A 21,579-nucleotide genomic window follows, 5' to 3' on the forward strand; every position below is an offset into this window, starting at 1 on the left:
GGGCCCGCCCGTGCTGCCGGAAGCTGAGCGCCGAGGCCGCGCGGGGGGGTTCACCGAGGCCTCGACACCCGCTGCTCGGAGCAGGACACCCACAGCTGAGACTGTGTGTATCGGCAAGGATGGAGATGGCACTACCTCTCTGGGCAGCCTGTTCCCCCGCTTCACTGCCTTCCTCCTGGGAGCGTTTTCCCTCATTTCACCTAAACGTCCCTTGCTGCAGTTTGAGACTATTGCTCCCTCATGTCACCGTTGAGGGGCCCCTGTCGGGCGGGCAGATACAGCCCATGCACTACTGTCCGGCTCGCAGCAGGTGCCGCCCAGCCCAGGTGCCATCCCGCCCGTGGGGCAGCAGGCCTGGCGTGGCTGCGTGCCCGTGCTCCCATTTCATGGCAGCCCCAGCAGCGGGGCACCTTCCAGCTGCTGCACCACAGGCCTGGGCCCCGTGGAGACTGGCATGGGCCCCCACAGGCAGGGCCTGAGCTCTGGGCTCAGCACCTGGCCCTGGCCCTGGGAGGGGGGTTGGGATCCCCACAGCACCTGCTTCAGACCCACCTGCCCCAGTTATGATGAACAGCCGTGGCAGCCAGGCAGAAGCTGTTGTACCTGGTGTTAGGAAAAAGTGGGACCTGATGGCGGGTATGGCCGCCTCACTGCAGACAGCCAGACCCCACACAGGAGCTGTCCTGTGGCTCCTCCCCATTGCTGTTGCCCCAGTCCCCTGCACCTGGTGGGGTAGCAGGGTGGAGCCAGGTTCTGGGTGGCTGCAGTGAGGGGGAGGTTGCTGCTCCTGCCACCAGGTCCCACTTTTTTCTGGTGCCCAGCAGCAGCTTTTGCCCATCTGCTGGTCATTGTGGCTGGGGCAGGCGGGTCCAGAGCAGGTACTACAGGACCCGGGACCCTCTATGCAATGTGGGCTGCAGTCATGCACTCAGCCCAGGGCCAGACAGAAGCTGCTGCTGGCTACCTGAAAAAAGCAAGGCCTGGCAGCAGGCATGGCAATACATCTGTTGGCTCATGATACAGTTCTGTGGGCCATGTCTTTAGCACCCCTGTTCCCAAGGAATGATGGAGACAGGGGAATGTATAGGAAATGTGATCCTCAAGACAGAGACATTTTTGTTCTCAGCCACAGAGGAGCTTGGGAACAGGTTTGTTCCAAACCAGCAAGCAAATCAGTTATGCAGTCCTTTGCCTCTGGTCAAAGTGAAACAGTTATTAACTTGTGCTCTGTACTGAGTGCAAAGGTTGCGCTTACCATTAAGAGGGGAAAGGTTTGAAATCCAGGCAATAGAACAGCTGACACTGCAAGCAGAGTCTAGATCTAGCCTGGCCCTTAGAGCAACAAAACTGATTGGAGGCCTGGGGAGTATGACTTAAAAGGAGAGGCTGAGTGAGCTAGGGCTATTTAGCCTGGAGAGGAGACAACTGAGAGGAAATGTGATAGCAGCTTAATAACACACAGAAGGTAGGTTAAAGAGAAGACAGAGATGGGTTTTTCTCTGGCCCTAGGGGACAGGACTAGGGGACTAGGAGCAGTGGCCTTGCTGTAACAGAAGAAATTTGGGTTGGAGATTAGAAGGAACTTTCTGACCATGAGCATGGTCAAGCATTGGAACAGACAGCCTAGAGAGGTGGAATCTCCATCCCTGGAAACTTTCAACAGCAGTTTGGACAGACACCTGGCTAGGATGGCTTAATTGGAGATGATCCTGGCTTGAGCATGGGGTGAAACTAGATGAGGGTGTGAGATCCCTTCCACCCCTGCTTTTCTCCAGTCCTCTGTCAGTAGCGTTTACTTGCTTTCAGTTTTAATTGGTATATTCACATAAATACGACTACTTCCCTGACATGAGGAAAGGCCAGCAGGATTGAAATCCAACTTTTTAATTTCTGCATTTCTTGCCATGGCTCACTTACTTAAAATAAGTAGAGAGATGGGCATGTGAGAATTCAATATTTGTATATATTTAATTAATTGTTTATTTTTAAAGCTTATCAAAAAGTTCATATTTGTTTAAAAAAACAACACTGCAATCGCTTCATGTCATTGCAGTGACTGGGGGTTGCAGGAATAAATCCAGCTGGGAGTATTTAGTCTTAAATGAGGGGGAGAGCACAGCTTGCAACAAAGCCATTTTAGGCGTTGCATTGTCATGACCTCATTTATTTTACTGTCACTTAAACATATGATTCAAGCAGCTTGTACCTGCTGTTTTGGGTTTTATATACTTGTTAAATGCACAATTACAATGCAAAACAGAGAGTTTACAGATTAAAATATTAAAATGATCTTATTTTTCCCAGGATAGATTTTTCTGTTTTCCCCCTCTTCTATATAATTTTAGTTTGTCTAGCTCTTATTTCTTCCATGTGTGTAGTGTGCCTACAATACTGTCTCTAGGCACAGAGAGGTAGCTGTGTTAGTCTTAAGTCAGGAAGGTCTGTGTTGCTCCTTACAGACTAATTATGAGATGCACGAGCTTTCTTAAGCCACATGTATTTTTTTCCCAATAAATCTTTCTCTCCCTTCATGAAGTTTTACAGGTCTGTCGTTAGCTACCAAATTTCTATGGACCTTTAAACCCTCCCTCTTCAACCTATCCTCCCTACAAAGTGCTTGAGTAAATAGGTTGGATTTTACACCATGTTTTGAAATGAAACCTTCTTGCTGCCATCAGTGCTTGAGGAGTTAGGGCATGCCAGACTGAGTGCCTTAGCTGACTTTAGCTTTGGGTCTGGATCCTGAACAAGGGAGTGTTTGCTAAAACTTTTTGCTTTGTATGTTGTTTTAGAATGTTAATTCTGAGTAATGTGTTTGTGCATCTATAATTGGAAAGGATTTGGCAGTATGAAGCCTGTTATTGTGGTGCATGGTGGAGCTGGCCGCATCTTTAAAGAACGAGAAGATGGAAGTCGTTCTGGTGTTATCAGAGCAGCACTCAAAGGCTACAGTATCCTTAAACAAGGAGGCAGTGCCTTAGATGCAGTTGAACAAGCAGTAGCATTAATGGAAGATGATCCACATTTTAATGCAGGTAATTTTTCACCGCATGACTGTTATCACAGTATGTAATTTGTTTATATTCTAGGTCACATATTTTGCCTTGTCTATTCATGGCATACACTTTTTCAGTGTGATGCAGTAGGGACATGCAGACTGCACTGGGTTGAAGGGATGGATTTTGGCATCATAATACGCTTTATTTCTTACACAAGAGAAAAGCCTGGTATGTACTGTAGTCACATGTATATTCACATAGCGAAAAGAGTTTGTTTTTTCCCTTCTGACTTAATCTTGTTTCTTTCTTTTTAATTTACATCATTGTTCCAGTATTGCAGCAGTGGTATTCTGCAGATGTTCCTCCTTTCTTGCACTGTACACTTAATAAGACACCTATGCCTTGAGGAATTAATTATACATTCATGCACAAGCTTTATATTCCCATTTAATTCATCTGAATATAATTATGGGTGCAGTTTGGGCCTTAGTCTTTTAATGGTGCTTGGCATGTATCTAGTGTTTGAGCAGTTTTTTTTCTCCCCAGACTATTGATGCTGCCCTATGCAGTGGATTGGGGGGGGGGAACCTGCAGCACTGATGCTATAAGTGGCACAGGCAGCCTTTGTGTGTGGCACATGGTAGATAGAGCAGGGAACAGAAATCAGAGCATCAGACTGGGGAGGGAGTAGACCAGGTAAGGGAAAGAATCAGAGTGGCACTCAGGGAGGGTATGGGGCTAATTTGTAGCGCTCCTGCCAAAAAAAAGTTGGCCTCCTCTGTAGTAGGCGATTCATGAGTTCTTCAAATGCAGTGATTGCTAAGAACCTCTCTCTTTCAATGGTACTTTCTGATATTTTTTCCCCCTTACTACCAAGCCCATTTAACCCATCTTATTCAGACTGAGTGAAATTAGCATTTCTTTTTTCAAAGTATGTTTAGGGCACTTGGGGCGGGCAGTGGCTCTGGGAGCAGGGCTGGGGGGGAGAGCTAAGGCAAATTTTGGAGTGGCTGCAGCCCTGCCCTGCGAAGCCCCCTCCCAGTGCCACCGTTGCCCACCCTGAGCCCCCAAAATCTCTGTCGGTGCACCCCTAGTTAAAATGGTATTGACTTGTGACTGACTTGGCTGGAACTTCTAGAGACTCGTCTTTCCCATGATTCTGGTTCCATTTTGCTAAATGAGCAGGTGTGTCAACATTGCATTTGCATTGGGGCTGTTATTTAACTAGCCCTGGATTTGTATTCCTTATTTTAATTTGTACTCTTCTTGCCTTTCCACACGAGCAGTTTCTGTGTCTTCCCAGCCTTCAGAGATTTCTTTTGCTTGTATTACATAGTAGCTGAACTTTGATTTGGGCACATTGTTAATGCTTCTCAGATCTCTGTATGCTCTTAAGTGTCCAGTTGCTTACATGTAGGCAGTTCTAGTATAACTTCTTAAGTTTGAGCTTAAGAGTGTGAGATGAGGAGTGGCTTCTTGAGGCATTTTTGTGTACAACGTTACAAATCAAAAGCAGAGTTGCAGAACAGAAAGTTGTTCAGACGTGTAATCTTTGTGCAGACAAAGGAGTCTTTTGGAAGCTGGGTTCCTTCTGTGACTGATCTTTACTCATGGGCATACAAATATAGGTACTGCTTTAATAATGCATGTAGGTACTACTTTATGAGGCATTTCTTTTTTGTGGGGGGTGCAGACTTAATGACTTGGCTGATTTCACTGGTCAGAAGAACATAACTTGAAATGGTCTTCTGTGCTGACCACAAGATTTCCATATCCCTTTATTTTGTGATTTTTCTGAGAACCTTGTTCTAGAGTTCAACTGGAATGGAGAAAAACTAAATTGAAAATAGTAGAACAGTATTTTTGTCAGGAAAAAATATTCATCCACCTTTTCCTCTGGGGATATTTTTATAACCTTTGCCTTCATTTCAGTTTTGTAAACATCAGTTTCATACAGTCAGTAACAAGCACTTCCAAGTTGCTTAATTTTCTTCAGAACAGGAAAACTCAGGAGATTTGGACTTATTTTGTAGATTGCAGTGCTGGAGCATATAGCCCATGATCTTTGTGGTAGAGCAATTTAAGACTATATTGTGGTATTAGCTAACTCTGACATGCAGTAAAACTATGGAGGGGGGTGGGCAATTATTTGTGTGCAGACCGGGCGCGAGCCAGGCCCTTTTTTGTGCTCTGCGCAGGCTGTGGCCAGCAGCCTAGGCACGCGGGGGCGGGGAGAACGCGCGACACGCTAGAATTAGGCACGGACTCGTAATGGTAGATTTAAAGATTGTTTACTTACACCGAAGATGGTTGCGGTGCAGGCTGGAAAACTTGTTTTGTCTGTAACCACAACTCAAGCAACATGAACGACCACGTGGAGTTTGCTAGGCTTCACGGAAACAGAGCTCCGGATGCCCTGGACAAGCGCGCCACCGAAATAGAAACTTCGTAGATACATCTTATAAAATTATCGCTCGAAGACAGAAAGAGGTGGGCGATGGATCAGGTCACCAAACTCCTCTGAATCTCACACAGGGTTTCTATTACCCTGCCGTGTACCCAGAGTCCCCACGAGATGGATGTGGAGTCCTCTTCGGCTTGGGCGGAAACCGCTCAAGCCTCTTACACGGCTAGCAGGCCAATCATTAGCCGCCACATGGGAATAATTTAGAACTAGCCAGTAGTGGGACACAAATCTGCATGCGGGTGGTGGGAACTCCTTTGCACCGTGCATTTCTCTTGTAACTTGAGCAATGCACCCTGCAAAGGAAGCTACAAATTGGCGGGAAATTCTCCCTTGCACCGGGGTTCTCCTCTGCAGCAGAAAACTCCACCGTGCAACGAAGCTGTAATTTAGAGGGAATAATTCTAGTGCCGAAGCACACACAAAATCATACCTTTGGGTTATGACAATTTGGACTGGAGGTACACTTAATGAGTTTTGGGGACCTGTTAATGGCTGCAGCCATCTCTCTCTCCTCTTGCTTTTACTCTTTTCTCTCTCTCAGTCTCTGTCCTCTTGCTCTCACTCTCTGTCTCTCCTCCTAGACTCCAACTAAAGCTGTAGTTCAACAGAAGCCCCAACACTCAGTGGTGGATCCAGGCAGGAGCTTCTGCTGCATTGAGCAAGTGGCAGCATCAGGTGTGGATGCAGCTAGCAGGTGCCAGAGCCCCGACATGGAACCTGCTGGCAGTGTCACAGCTGATGCTGATGCATACTCAGTGCTGCAGAAGCTTCTGCCTGGGTGCACAGCTGAGCATTGGGGCTTCTGGCAAACTACAGCTTCAGCTGGGTTCTGGAGGGAAGGATGGAGACGCTCCTGCCTACCCGGTGCAGGAGACGCTCCTGCCTGGGTTCACGGCTGATGCTGCTGGCAGGTTTCAGGTTGGGGCTCCAGGCAGGAGCTTCCAATGCATTAGGAGGCCGGTGGTGTCAGCTCTGGGTGCTGCCAGCAGGTTCTTTGTCCAGGCTCTTGAACCTGTCGGTGGCATCCATAGCTGATGATGCTACCCACCCACTGCAGTGGAAGTCCCATCCAGGTCCACAGCTGATGCCACCACATCAAAAGCTGATGCAGGGCAGAAGCATTCCTCCCTGCCTGCCACCACACAGCAGCCAGAGGCACTGGCCAGCTGCACCCAGGCCAGATCCAGTGAGTTGGCAACTGTCTATCCACAGGCTGGATTGAACCTGTTGGTGGGCTGGATCCAGCTTGTGGGTCATATTTTGCCCACCCCTGCTATAGCACATGGTTAGGAATCTATTGGTAATGGATTTTTTTCTGGAACATCAGTATACCTGTTAGCTTCAGTGGACTGAACTCTGTCTTACACCATTGTTACTGTAACAATAAACTGTTGCTTCTTTTGAGTTAATGACTACAGCAGCTGTTCCTTCAAATTTACCAAACCATTGGAAATGGCTACTAGGACTTCAGCTTATCCTGTGCCAAAAAGATTGTCATTATCAATTTTGATATTTAACTAACAAACAAAGTACAGGGCATGCATATAATTTCCCTTTTCATGGTTTGAATCTAGAGATCATCTTTCTTCTGCTCTAAATGAATAAATTGGAATATTTTAGTCATGAATCTTTTGTTCAAGAATGTTCACTCTAATTTGCTTTAATTAGAATTTGGTGCCCTGTTTTATAATTTACTTCATAAAGAAATGACTGACTTTTAACAAGATTGTAGGTTGTAGGCCTGAGGCCTAGCTGAAATAGCTATGCAGCCTAATTTTGACTGTCCTGCTGAACATGGCAGATTTTGTAATCACTTACATATACATTCACACATGTTTTAATACTCATTAAACACAACTGTTCTCAGTGAGCAGGAGAAACTGAGCTGAAACCCATGTTAAGAGGTGCCTGATGGCAATGACTGTTTTAAAACCCACCATCCCCATAAAAGAAAAAACAGTTTTATTGTAAGGTTGGATGGAAAAACATGAGAATTACTAGCAGGCAGAGAAGAGGGATGGGGAAGACATGTTGGGGGAATACCAAGTAGATTTCAGATAACATGTTTCAGTTGTGCTTTATAGATCAGTGTTAGGTAAGTAAAAGTCTCCCTGTTCTTGCAGGAGCTCAGGAGGTGTAGTGAATTCCAGAGACATCAACTCTGAAAGAAGAGTCAGAAAAATTAGCTATATTTGTTGGCTGAGATAAGGAGAGGCTGCCACCTCTGTGTCAGTTAGCATTGTTATCCAGCCTAGCCTTCATGCTTGGTGACTACAAGGATCACAACCCTGGTGCAACCAGGATTTACTCTTCCTGTCTTTGCAACCCATGCAGAGCTCAAACACAGCATAGTCCATAAATAGCAGGGAGGACCCATCCAAAAATGGATGAGTCCTTCCCATCCAAAAATGGTCTTACACCTTTCAAACCAATTACATGGTGCCCCTTAGATTTTTTTCCTTGTCTTTTACTATCTTTCCTACACTTACCTTACAGCTGAGCCAAAAACAGCTATACTTTTTCTGCGCTGCTTCAAATAAATGTAGTGGTATTTTTGATAACCTGTATTCAAGAAAAATGGATTCAAACTGGAGCAGGTGCAGATAATGTCTGCTAGGATCAGAGAAGTGGAGATCTTAATATCAAGTCTAGATGGTAAACTGATTGTGCCTGGCAGCAGCCCCTCAAGCCTACTGTGCTGCTCAAGGAAGGTTGCCTTCTAAACTGGAAGCAGTGCAACTGGGTCTGCATGGTGTTGTTGCTGGGCTAACTGGTCTTGTCAGACCACCATGCTAATTAGCCCACCTGCAGTCTGTCCAGATGCTGCTGCACTTTCTGAAACAGGGTAGCAAGCTTGAGGGCACTGCTGCCAGGCACGATAGGTTTATCACATATTTATGGCCTCAGAGATCTTGGTTTTGTTAAGCTAGCAAAAAAGACCAAGAGAGTAAGATATTGATGTATTGAAGAGGTAAAGAGGATACTAGGTAGGGAAAAGAGCTGTTCTCAAACAAATAGTGTTTGCACAAGAATAAACAGATATAAACTGGCCATGATTATAAATTTAAGATGGAAATTTCTAACAGAGGAGTGAAGTTTTGGACCAGCCTTTCAAGAAGGATGAAGAGCATAGGTACAACCTGACTAGCTTCAATATAGAGATTAGTAATTGCTTGCCAGCAATTGCAGAGGAGACAATTTGATAATCCAGAGGCCATTGCAGTCCTGTGCTGTTAAGTGACTTTTGCAGATGCTCAAGGCTTTGTAAATTGGGACACTTTGCCTTAGATGCCTAAATGTTAATTTAAGAGCCTGTATTTAGGTACTTGTATCTATTACTTTGGCTTCAGTGGGATAACAAATGCCAGTTTCCACCCTCCTTTAAATATTAGTTTTAAAATAACTTCTCTTCCACAATTTTAGCAAAGCTAAAGTGAAAACCAGATAACTTAGCTTGCTTCTACTGGGGTTTGATTCTTTTTTTTTTTTTTTTCTTAAAGATGAGTTGCATATTTTGTTTCTTCACTGTTCCCAAGGCTTTTGTATTGCTTTAGATGGTGATCAGTTATACCTTATCTATCACTCACAATGCAATATCCAAGCTATTAGGAGCTATTTTTATTATTATTGCCTTGTATTTCACATGATGCAATCTCATCATTAGTTCAAGGAAGGCTTTGCCATAGAGTTTACACTGATAGTTACAAAACATGTTCATTTAACTGCTGCGATGCTCACAGGAGGTCATTGTTTGCTTTTCAAGTCTGTATGTCTCTTTCTGACTGACTATTTCACAGAACTTCAGGCTTATGACTACATTATAGAATAGAAAATGGATTTATATATTGCTGACTTTCTACCTGTGTTGGGTTTGGTGCCATGGCACAATAGATTTTAAAATCTTACATGAGCTAATCTGAGATGGCAAAACTAAACTCATAATTCATCATTTCGTGAGTTTAGTCTGTAATTTGGTGGATTTTGCAGCATTTTACAAGCGGAGAAAATGTGGAGATAAAGGGTGACACTGAATAAAAACAGTCTTATCACTCCCCTTCATACCTTTGGTTGCCTATACATGTGCTCCTTCGCATTCTAATTAGAATGCATTGGATTAGACTTGTTTTAAAATGGATGTGGGGCACTTTAAGTAAACCTCATTGAATAAGGTTTAGATAAAGCGTCCTGTGACCATTTTTGAATGTGTGAGGGCTTAATACACATGCTGCTGCTGCGGCGTTTTAATTAGAACAGCTGGCTGGGAGCCACTCTGATTAAAACATCACCCCTCCTTTCCCTGCCTCTGATGAGCATGTTCATAGGTACCTTCATGCCTACACTAGTTAAATATTGGATCATAATAACTGAGTTTGCTGGGAAATGTTAAGGCAATCACATGATTGGGGTTTAAGGAACACTGTGCAACCTGCCATGCACATCTTGCATAGCAAGTCACATTATTTTGGGGATGGGGCATAAAGTTCCTCAAACCCCAGTTGCATGATTGCCAACTGCCATCACATGGAGGCCCTGTTATCAGGATCCATGTGTTGCCCTTTAGCATGCACACAAGCTATTAATTTGGTTTGAAGCAGTATGTGGAGATAGGGAGTAGCTTCCCTGGATGCCCTGGGAACTTAAAGAAAGTGTTCAGCTGAGGCTCCCAGTTGCATGTCCTCTTTTAAAGGTCCAGGGTGCAGTGAGCCTGAGATCTTCCTGATGTCAGGCTCTCTGTACCCCATCATCTGCTGGCACCCCCCCCCCGGCCCCGTCTGCCTCTGGGAACTGAGCAGGGGTGCTAGGTCCAGGACCTGAAGCTGCCCCCAGCACAGTCCTGCTTGGGCAAGGGGTGGCTGTATCCCAGATCCTGGGGCTACCCCATGCTGGATCTGTCTATCATGTCTATTCCCTAAAATGGATCTGTCTATTCCCTAAAAATGCCACACATTCAATTTAAAGTGTGATAAGAATGAGCCACAAATATGTTATATCTTATATGTGAGACTTCTTTGTGGCCTTTGGCTATATTATCATACCCTAAATTGGCTTTAACTTGTGGCAGGGTTACTGTTTATTGTACAGTTAACATCTTAGTCATATTCTAAATATGATGCGTGTCAGGGCTGTAGTGTTCCATATGTTATCCTAATACAACTGTGTTAATGACTTCTGTTTGAGCAGGAGCATTTTTCTCTCTTCCATATTTTTTCTTTTCTAGAAGCAAGAAACTGTATTTCCAGCTGCAAGTGTATACAGTTTCATGCACAACTCCTATTTTGGATCTTTTATTTGGTTACATGTTTACAACCAGTAGGCGTTTTATAGATGTGCTCTGGGAGGCGGGGGTGGGAGGGGGTATTTTAATTAGTGCAGCTCCAAGAGCCATCCTAATTAAAGCACCCAGAGTATCACGTGTGTCAGTGTCCCCGTACTGACAAATGGTGGCGGGGCACTTTGAACTAAAGCTCTTCAAATGAGCTTTAGTTTAATGGGCCCTGCTGCTATTTTTCAGCATGGGGACGCTGATGCACGTGACACTGGTAATTACCATGCTCCATCCAGTAGGCTCAACTAATCAAGTCTGCTCCAATGCTCTGTAATTACAGCACATCAGAGCAGCCTCCCTGCACATGTCTAGGAGCCCAATATTCTTGCCAATTTTTGGTATTCAGGATGTTGTAAGTTAAAGCAAAACAAAATACAAACCTGAAAATAAGTTTGCCTAATAAAATCTACTAAAACTGAATCACCATGTTTCATTTTACATCTTTTTTTCCCCTTTCCTTTTGGTTTATAGGCTGTGGATCTGTTTTAAATCAAAAGGGTGAAGTAGAAATGGATGCCATTATCATGGATGGAAAAAATCTAGCCTCAGGAGCGGTATCTGCTGTTAAATGTATCGCTAACCCCATAAAGCTTGCTCGTCTTGTCATGGAAAAGGTATGCTGAAAGTTCACTTGAATAAGAAGTCCCTTAGGACTTCATCCCATGTACCTCACTGATTATGGTGTTTGTGTAGTATTTTAAATTGGAATGGAGAAAGAAATCAGTAGTAGTGTTGGAGACTGGGCATGAGTGTTAAGTTTGGGGTTTGTTTTGTTTTGTTTTGTTTTTAAAGGTTTTTCCATTTTTTTTGATGTGCTGATATTTATGCAGAATTTTAAAAGGTTCTCCCAAACCGATATTTTTCTTAGCCTGTACTTTTCAGTTTTCCTTTAGCTAATACTTAAGTTTTGACTATTAACAACATTTGCAAATACTGTTTCTCTCGGATCTCCTGCTTGTCTCTGCAGGAAAAAGTTTGGACAACATAGTGGAGAAAGCATTGTAGGAGACAACCCTAAAGTTGAATAGTGACTGTATTACATGGTTTAATGGATTGTCCTAGATTGCCTTTTTCACTTCTAATTTAAGAATTTCTGACATAAGTAGATGATTGTCTTGGAAGGGCCAGCACCATGATTTTGTACTTCATGACAGTGAGAATTTAGAAATAACATACAACTGCTACAAGTCAGTCTTCTCTCCATTAACATGTCCCTTCTGTGCATTTACATCAGTAATTTTTCTCGGTTTTTTTAGCAACGATATGGCCACTGTTGGGCAAGTTTTAGTGTGTAGTGTGCCATTGTACACAATTAGAGTTAAATAATACAATGAATGAAGGAGCTTGCATCCTGTCTAAACTGTAGCTTACACTGTTGATAATACATGGGGCACGTGACTTCCGAGGAGAGGCTGAGGGAACTCAGCTTTTTTAGTCTAGAGAAGACAAGACTGAGAGGGGATTTAATAGCAGCCTTCAACTACCTCAAGGGTGGTTTCAAAGAGGATGCAGATGGACTGTTCTTAGTGGTGGCAAATAACAAGAAGCATGATCTCAAGTTGCAGCCAGGGAAGTTTAGGTTAGATATTGGGGGAAAAACTTTCTCACTAGGAGGGTAGTAAAGCACTGGAACAAGTTATCCAGACAGGTTGTGGGATCTCCATTTTTGGAGATTTTTAAGACATGGCTAGACAAAGACTTGGCTGGGATGATCTACTTAGGGATGGTCCTGCTTTGAGCAGATGGTTGGACTAGATAACTTCCTAAGGTCCCTTTCGACCCCGATTTTTCTGATTCTATAATACTACTGAAGCTCTACAGTGGCTGAAAAGTAGTAAAAATTTGCTCACCTAGATAAATGGATATATTTTTTCATGCTAATATAAAATTTTAACTGCTTTAAAGGTGACATAAGCGAGAGAGAAAATGTTTCTTTGTGTTTATACTTCACAAAAAATGCTTTTATTTATGGAATTTATGTTTTTAAACCATAGATGGTCAAGAAACTTGTCTGGAAAGGGTTTTTGGAAATATAGAGAAGTGGAGGTCTAAAGACATGAGAACTCCCACTCCAGTTCTCAGTAGAAAGATAGGTGTTAGGAATCTCCACAAAGCTGTGCTCTGAAATCTGTGTTTTATCATCATCATCATCATCATCAATTTCATTCACTCAGAAAACAAGTCTTACAATTTTGGATTGAGAATCCTTTGCTTGGTCATTTACTCAAGGTTCATTCTTATTTTTATTTTTATTTATTTACTTTTTTTTATAATGCAACAAATGCTCCTAATAGCCCTGGCAAAAGTAGGGTAGACAAGATGAAACACTTTAACATTTTAACTGTAACAACATGCAGAAATGTGCTCTTTCATTTCTTGGTGAAATCTGTTCCTCTGTGTCCAGTTTTCTCTTAACCAAGCTTCACATGGAAAACTTTGGGTACATGGCAGAGCTGTGCCTTGCATTCTCAACCTCTCACCCTCTGCTGGTCACTGTTCCAATTTGAGCAGAAGACTAACTGTTGCCATTTTTCTAAGCAGAAATTTTGGGCCATGAGCACATTTCTATACCTTGCAGACCTCATCTCTGTGGTACAAAGATGATTCAGAGGCCACTAGAATGGCTGCTCTGTTCACAATACCTATCCTACACAGCTTCACTAAACAGAGCACCTTAGTGGGATAGCAGCTCACCAAGGTGAATTTTACTCATCTAACTTTGACCTAATCTACCTACTCTGACATCACACACACTGTTTTAATTGGACTCTGTTTATAGAAGATAAGAATTTTAGCTGCTTTTTCCAAAGGAGTCTGATATTATTTATGTATATACATTTTTTCTTTGTATGAACTAGGATTTGTCTTGAAAACCATAGGAAATGAAGGGGGGGGGGGGGAGCAGGACTTTCAAAGGGATTTCAATAGAAGTTGGGTGCCTAAATCTATTAAATTTAAGAAATGCAGCCTTAATAATAAAATGGCAGCTTGTGATTATCTCTGTTTCATTTCTGTTTTTGGGCTCCATCTGCTGGCCAGAACTACACTTTTGGGTCCTTACAGTACATATGGGTATCAGTTTACTGTCTTTTGGGCTAAACTTTGCCAAGTGCCACAGTGGTTTCCACATTTTGGATGAAAATAAGAGTACCAGAATAACTCACTTATGGCTTACTGGAAGGCAGCTTAAGTCTCTAGAGGTGAAGGCCTTAGTACATTAATGTACTGAGCCAAGAAGTCCTTTAGAAAGCAGTTCCTGTTAAATTATTTCTATTTGTAATGGACAGAAATAGAACACTGATGTATGGCTGGTTCTTGTGTGTGGTGGGGCAAGTAAATGGTAAATATCTCCTAGGCTCTCAAAGCAGAGGGAAGAAAAAAAAAATTCAGACAGGCAAAGATCCAGTGAAGGCTGGACATGCATATAAATTCCAATGCCTGAATTATTCTGTTCCCTAAATTAGCTAAAATTAAGAAGTCTATTTAGAAGGTAGACATGATAATTTTCGGTTATTTTTGTATAGTGTATGTGTGAACTCCACTGGGTCAGGGAATACCCAATGTTATTATTATTTTATTTTAATATCCAGCAGTGTTTCATCAATATGTTACCTGCTGTTGGATATCAATACATAATTAGTCTATTACCAAGGTGCTACATATTGAAGAAAAAAGAGAACCTGTCATGTAGTCCTAGTAAAAACTAGCTCAAAGGAATGAGCCATTGTGGTGATTTCACATGATGGCAAAGTTTCTTGGTTTCAGAATGTAGTATAAGGACATAAAGGCATCACCCGAATAGTGTGTACTAAGAAAACCTGATGGGGGAGGGAGAGCTGTTGTGTATAACAAGTTTTCTAAGCATGAAATAATTCTTCAGTTTGAGTGTCTTAAGGTGACCTTGGGCATTCCGGTAAAGTTGACTTGAGAGAATTTCTGTTCACTTTTTAAATAAATAAAACGAAGAGGTTTTTGTTGCTTTTCTTATACTAACTGAAAGATGGAGTTGATGTAATGGAGTGGGCTTCTTAAATACACAAATACAAAGACAAACGGGTCTGCCTTCCTCCTATAACTCTGAGGTGTTGGATTGCAGCTGGCTGGTGGTTTAATAATGAAGGCAGAGTGGGGCAGTATTGCCTAAAGAAACCTTTCTTCCAAATGCAAGAACACTTTGTCTTTGTTAGAATACACTGGCTTTATTCTTCTCCTTCCCTACAAATGTTAAAATGCTCCCAGCATAGATATGTAATATTTTGTTTGGTAACATCATTTAATATAATTGGTAATATATCAGATTTGTCCATGGTTTCAGAGACCCAGCCCCTTCTTGGTCTCATTCTGACCTGTTGTGGTCTTCCTGAGTTCTTTGCAACAGAAGAATCGCTTTATTAGCTTTCACTCATTTTTTGACCATGGAAAAATAAAAGCTGGCGTCTTACAAGGGATGTCTTGGGTTTAGAACAACTGGTTCCGAACAACTATTTTAAGAATTTAGACATTTTTAGAAGAGAAGAAAAAACACCTTTTTTCTTTTTTCTTTTTCTTTTTTTAAAATTTAAACAAGTCTTTAACCTGCTAGAAAATTGCAGAGCTTGTAGCAAAACAGAGTGACTCCATGCTATACTGAGCAAATATATGAATTGGGAAAGTTGGAGGAGGGAAAAGGGTTTTAAACTCTTCATTTAGACCCTGGCATATCAGATATTTAAACATGTACTTAATTCTAAGACTGTTTTAGCCATGTTGACTTCAATATCATTAAAAGCTATGTTTAAGTGGATTAGGAAGTGGAAGCCCTAACTTAGTCAGGAACAGTACTTGGACCTTCACCAAATGCAAATATTATGGGAAGAAAATTTGAGTTAATTATCAAATTAATAGTATATGCATATCTATGAGGAGGACCTGGGCCAAGGTTGACCAGCAAATATTTGTGAGCATCATCTGAATGCAGTATTACATTTGGAAGTATAATTGCAATCTTTACAAGCTGTAACCAGACTTGGATGGAGGAAAAAATATCTGCAGTTAAGCAGTTTTAAAATTCCTTCAGTGACCTGTTCGAATCAATGTTTAGATAAACTAAGTGTTGTTGGTTGATTGGAAGAGTGCTAAAAAATTATATCTAGAATCACATTAGCAGCACTGTGTGTGTATAAATCTTACCTATTTCAGCAAGAATTAATGTCTTGTCCCTTTTCTCTTGTAATAAGTATTGCATAATAGAGAGTATTATTCTGTTAATTAAATTGTTGGTGTCTGCTTAATGGAATTCGTAGTTCAACCAGAAAAAACATAGGCAAAGAAGTTCAAGCTTTCTCCTACTTAATGGAAACAGGATTAAGATCTTACTCATGCTTTATTTTCCTATTTAGCAGGATGTTAAAAACGGAACTTCCTTTGTGTAAATGAGATGTTTACATAAAACTGTACACAGTAAGTCAAGGCACAATCACATTTATTTTCTGGCCCCATCAGACCGAGCACATGTTGCTGACTGATTACGGAGCACAATGTTTTGCCAAGGCCATGGGTGTTCCTGAGATTCCAGGGGAGAAACTCATAACAGAAAGGTCCAGGGAAAGATGGATGAAGAACCTTGAGCCAGATTCTAATCCTCATAAGTTTCAAACGTAAGTACTCACAGTGCTAATTTTCTAAGATTTGTGTAGTTTCAGTATCAAAAAGAAATGTTCCATGTGTAAGTGTTTCTCTAATGCTTCTCCAAAACCACTCACTTACACATGAATTTTTAGATGGTTGGATGAAACCAGTATCTGGTCTGAATCTAGCTTTCCCCCTCCACCTACAGACGTGGGTCACCTCCTCAGTCCTGGAAGTTCTTTAAGCTTAGGCTTGGTTATCTCTCAAGACCCATTTTTAAAACCTTCAGCTTCAGTTTTTTTGTAAGTTTTGCTGTTCTAAGATCTTCTGGGGAGAAAGCATTAGTACTCTACAAATATCCTCATTTAAAGTCTCTACTTAAAAAAAGAAAAAGGAACTAACTCATCTATCATTTGGACTCTGCGATGGTCTGCAACCAGAATGTTGGCACTGCAGTGCCTTACTAAGTAGATGGTGGTGGTGCTAAGTGTGCCTATATCTGCTGCTGTAGTAGCACTGCCTTCAGTACTGATAACATCAATATAGCTGCAATTTAAATTGGGTACTTCACTGCTGGTCATGTCAGTACCTTTTAACTCTCACATTCTCTAGTCCAGGACTAATGCTAATTTTATTGTGTTGTTAATTTATTGTTACTACATGGTGCTTGGAAGGTTTCTAGATTTCTATGAAGCCTGGAATCCCTCTTGATTGAGATTTCATTTCCATTTATTGGTTCCAGTTGTTATCTTTATAATAACTTCAACTTCTGTAATTCAGCATAATTTTTTTTTTCTTTAGACTAATAGTGTTCAGGGATTCATGATGAAGCTATAGTTTCCTGTGTTGGGTCTCAGACATTTTCAAGACTTACCAGAATTTACTGAAGTGGGCTGAAGTTCACATTAAAAAGACTCAGGAGCTTTTTCATAAGCTAGGTGGGTATTTTCCCCAGTAGTGTGTCAAAATATGTAGCATTTCCAGGCAAAAAGATCTTAATGAACCTTGCCAAACTTTATAGTGGACTCCTACCTCTTTCTCAACTTAAAAAAAATATAATAATTCTTGTCATTTTTAAAAGTGCATTAGATTTTGACACATACCTAATTCCAGGCTAATTATCAACATTAAAATGACATAAAAATAAAAATGACTGGATTTATTTGGCTGTACATTATTTTTTGGTTACTCAATTCAGCATATGAAATTACCATTTTTTATTGTTATTTGTTGTCTTAAACAAAAACAAATGTACTTACCCTGGAAAAAATTGTCTGTAATAGAGAGGATGTTAAACTATCAATTTCAGGACAGCTAATTGTGAGGATGTTACTTCTAGCAGCTCTGAAAGCAGTAGATTCAGCATCCTGTTCTATGGGAACTTCAATGATAAAGGTGCATCAAACAGCTAGCATTTAAAGGTTCCAGTCTGTAAGTGCCTAACTAATTAAGTCCCTTAATTTCCCAAAGGTCTTCACCACAAACCAGCGATGGCGCTTCCTATCAACAGAGCTCTTTTGAGCCATCTAAAAACCTTGCAAAAAAAGAACATCTGCCTCTGCATACCTACACTTCACTTGCTACACAGCTCCTAAACATTGATTTTTCAGGAATAGACATAGTTGGATAGTCCATCATATTCCACCCAGTTTCTGTTTCCTTACCCAGCCATTCTCCCATCTCTCAAAAAACTTACTGCATTGAGTTTCTCTTCTGCCTCTTTGAGTAAGAGAAGGGGTCCTTCTTTAGTTTCAAGCCAGTGTATCCTACTTCAGTACTTCTTAATAACAAGGTTGCTTGCAGATATTGAAAAAAAAAACACAACAAAAAACCTGTCCTTTGTTTTGCTTTAAACTCAGTGTGCTCCTGTGCCAAGTCCAGCACATGCCCAGAAGAGGTAGTGTGTTAATTGGACCCGACTCGCCCAATGTCTGTATAGGTCGGGTGCTTTACTGGGGCTTTTTTTGGTGTTTTTATCTAATAGCTGATTGAATCAGCTATTAAATATAAGTGCCAAAAAGCCCTGCTGAAGCACCCAATCTGTACAGGTGCTGCGGAGCCCAATCAAACTAACGCAGTGCTGCTCCAGTAAAGCACATTTTATTTTAACGTCTGTAAGCAGCCAAAGAAGAATGGAACTTCTCATTCTGGGTCTGAAAAACTTTAGCATTCCTTTGACATTTCAAATTTAGTATGGTCACCTAGCATCCATACTCCTAAATCTAGCTCAGCATGATTGGTTTGCAACTCTTGATTTACAAGGTTCATACTTCCATAGCACTATATATCTAAAGAACGGAAAGTATTTATGCTTTCAATAGAATTAAATAATTTCCAATGAAAGATCTTCTCTGTAACAGTAAAGGCTCTTACAAAGATTCTTGTGGATTCCGTATGATGGCTGACCTTTTTATTCAGCCGCATTTCAAGTTCTTACTGTGTTGTGAGGGATTTTTTTGAGTCTGCTGAAACACGTGCGCTCGAATCATACACAATGCATGTAAGGTTGGTTTAAGTATATCTCAGGCAGACATCTGGACATGGCCTCTGAGATTCTTGTATGGCCTCACTAGAGCTTTAGTCACTGAGAGGGCTTCACTTCAGGGAAGCTTACCATGATTAATCTGGTAGTAATGTGAGATTCAGTTTTCTACTATATTTAACTATGAGGCCTCTCTCTTTTCATAGGAATTGCATCCCTCAGAACTTGGAGAGGTACTTTGTCCTACAGAATTTCCCAGATTTAGTGTGTTGTTCAAACCACATCTTAAATTCTTACCCAAAGTAATTGATTCTTTTTATTCCATATTTGTTTCTCAGACTTCATCCTAATGAGGGTTGAAATTAAACTGTGCAAATGCCCATAGAGCCTCAGGTGATGTATACAACTCAAGGATTGCAGTTTTTGCTGTCTTTAAACTGGGTAGCTTGGGTGCTGCTGGAAGGGTATCTGCACTTGCACAGAACTTAGCATGAGCTGCAGAACCTGGTCAAGTCTGCAGTCAATACTTCAGTGATTAATCCACACTGATTAATCCATGCTACTGCAGCTCCTATTTCTAGCAGTATCCAAGTTAGGGAACGTATAGCGTAGGTCTGTCTGCTTCACTGCTTTCGCTGCAATGCAGGTATACTACTAAACTTCCATATAGAAAAAACTACACACTAGGGTTTTCTAGAAAAATGTTGTTTTTGTATCACTTACTGCAAGAACAGTCAGCACAAACCTAGAGGTTCAACAGGTGAGTTTCAGGTTGCATTATGACTTTTTACGACTTTGCTACCTGGTATTCCCCTGTTCAGATTAGGGCTTATTTGGCAGGGCCTGGGTATCTTCCTTGAAGTATTTCTGTTCTAGATCTGTGCAAAGTAGTTACTTAGTTGTATTTGTATGTATTTTCATGAATTTCTACCCCGTTATGGAAGCGTTTAGATCACTTGCTGCTTATGGCAATGCTATATGAAAATCCCTCTGTATCAAGACTTTCACTACCCACCTTTTTGGTTTAGGTTGCTACTTTTGAATGGCCAACACTGGAATATATTTAGTCAGAAATGTAATTTATGGACAAACGCTCAAGGATAAGTTACTTGCCTATACTGTATCTGGAGTTACTGGAGATGCAATTTGTACATACACTGCAAAATCTGCCCTCCATCCTTGCTATTTCAGAGTCGTAAAACATCCAGATTCAGCAGTGAAGGAACAAAGTGAGTGTGGGTGGCTGTGACCTTCTGTGTAAAAGCATAAGTCTAGTTGAGGTTCATGTGTAGTTCCAGTCAACACTGCTATTCATAATGTGCGGGCCGGTCACGAGCCGGGCCCTTTTTCGTGCTGCACGTGAGCTGTGGCCAGCAGCCCAGGCACGCGGGGTCGGAGAGAGGGCGCGACAAGCTAGAATTAGGCACAGACTCGTAGCAGTAGATTTAAAGATTGTTTACTTACACCGATGGTCACGGTGCAGGCTGGAAAACTTGCTTGAGTTGCGGTTACAGACAGGAAAGAAGAGAGGCGGACAAGAGTTCTAAACTCGTGAACTCTAGCCCAATCCGGCTGAAGGCTCTAAACACGCGAGCCCGTCGTGTCAACCGAAGAAAGTACTCGTACAGAAGAGCTCTGAATAGACTCACACGAAGTTCGCTAGGCTCCGTGGAACTTGTGCTCTGAGGTAGTCCGGTCGTCTGAACAACTATGTCAGTTGTTCCAGCTGGACTCGCATGAAGTTTGCTAGGCTCCGTGGGTCCGGTTCTTTTGCGCGCAGGAAGGGATACGTCTAGGAATCTATCGGCGACGGGGAGAGGCCAGAGGCTGATCAGACCTCTGTTGTCTGCTTGAAATGCGCTGGGTCCGTAAGGATCCGCAGCGCTTAGAGATCTTCACACAGCGTGAAGTCTCCTCCTCCCTTGTTCGTGGAGTCCTCCAACTTGGGCGGAAACCACTCAAGCCTTTTATACGGCTAGCAAGCCAATCACTAGCTGCCACGTGTGAATAATTTAGAACTGGCCAATAATGGGACTCGAATTAGCATACAAATGGCGGGAACTCTTTGCAATGAGCATTTCTGTGCTGCAACAAAGAAATGCACCCTGCAAAGAAAGCTTCAAATTGGCGGGAAATTCTCCCTTGCACCGGGGTTCTCTTTTGCAGCAGAAAACTCCACCGTGCAAAGAAGCTGTAATTTAGCGGAAACAATTTAGCAGTGCCGAAGCACACAAAACAAAAATCACACCCTTTGGGTTATGACACATAAAACATAGGGTCTAAACACAACAGGATTGAAATGTATATTGACTACACAAATTAAAGAACCCCAGTTACTGTATAGCTAAGTAATGTGCCTTTGTTGCGTTTAACTAATAGGGGACAGGGAGATAGTGCAGAGCATTTTAGGACCGTGGCTAAAAAAAATGCTAAGTAGGTTGACTTCTATTTGATGGGGAACAATTTGGGGGGGTTGAGTGCAAGCATATGTTGATGTAAATAGTTTCATAAGTGGAATACCTATATGTCTTTACTCCAGAGGCATGTGGTAGTGTAGGTCTTACAGCAGTCCACAGAGACTACTCTCTGATTGGTTCTCCATGACTCTGTTTTGTCTTATTGGGTGAGTGTTGTCCCCAAGTTAATACTGTGATTTTGTAAAAACAAAAAAGTGTGGGGAGGATGACTGAATTGTGCC

General features: G+C 41.9%; 1 protein-coding gene across 6 annotated transcripts in view; it reads left to right on the forward strand.

The window, feature by feature from the left end:
- Window positions 1-6: 6 nt before the first annotated feature.
- The window catches only part of ASRGL1 (asparaginase like 1), a 33,977-nt gene continuing 12,404 nt past the window's right edge, over window positions 7-21,579 (forward strand). For 3 of the 6 annotated variants that reach the window (XM_006016631.3, XM_025216967.1, XM_025216974.1), the window contains exons 1-4: window positions 7-1,465; window positions 2,838-3,035; window positions 11,264-11,406; window positions 16,274-16,428. In XM_006016631.3, coding sequence (XP_006016693.1) covers window positions 2,849-3,035; window positions 11,264-11,406; window positions 16,274-16,428 — 485 coding nt within the window. In that variant the 5' untranslated portion in view covers window positions 7-1,465; window positions 2,838-2,848. Of the gene's footprint in view, window positions 1,466-2,821; window positions 3,036-3,089; window positions 3,228-11,263; window positions 11,407-16,273; window positions 16,429-21,579 lie in introns of those variants that run through there. The other 3 variants (XM_025216979.1, XM_025216984.1, XM_014525315.2) reach the window with 3 other exon arrangements.

Source organism: Alligator sinensis, unplaced genomic scaffold (assembly GCF_000455745.1).
Source record: "Alligator sinensis unplaced genomic scaffold, ASM45574v1 scaffold499_1, whole genome shotgun sequence".
In the NCBI taxonomy this organism is placed as follows: Eukaryota; Metazoa; Chordata; order Crocodylia; family Alligatoridae; genus Alligator; species Alligator sinensis.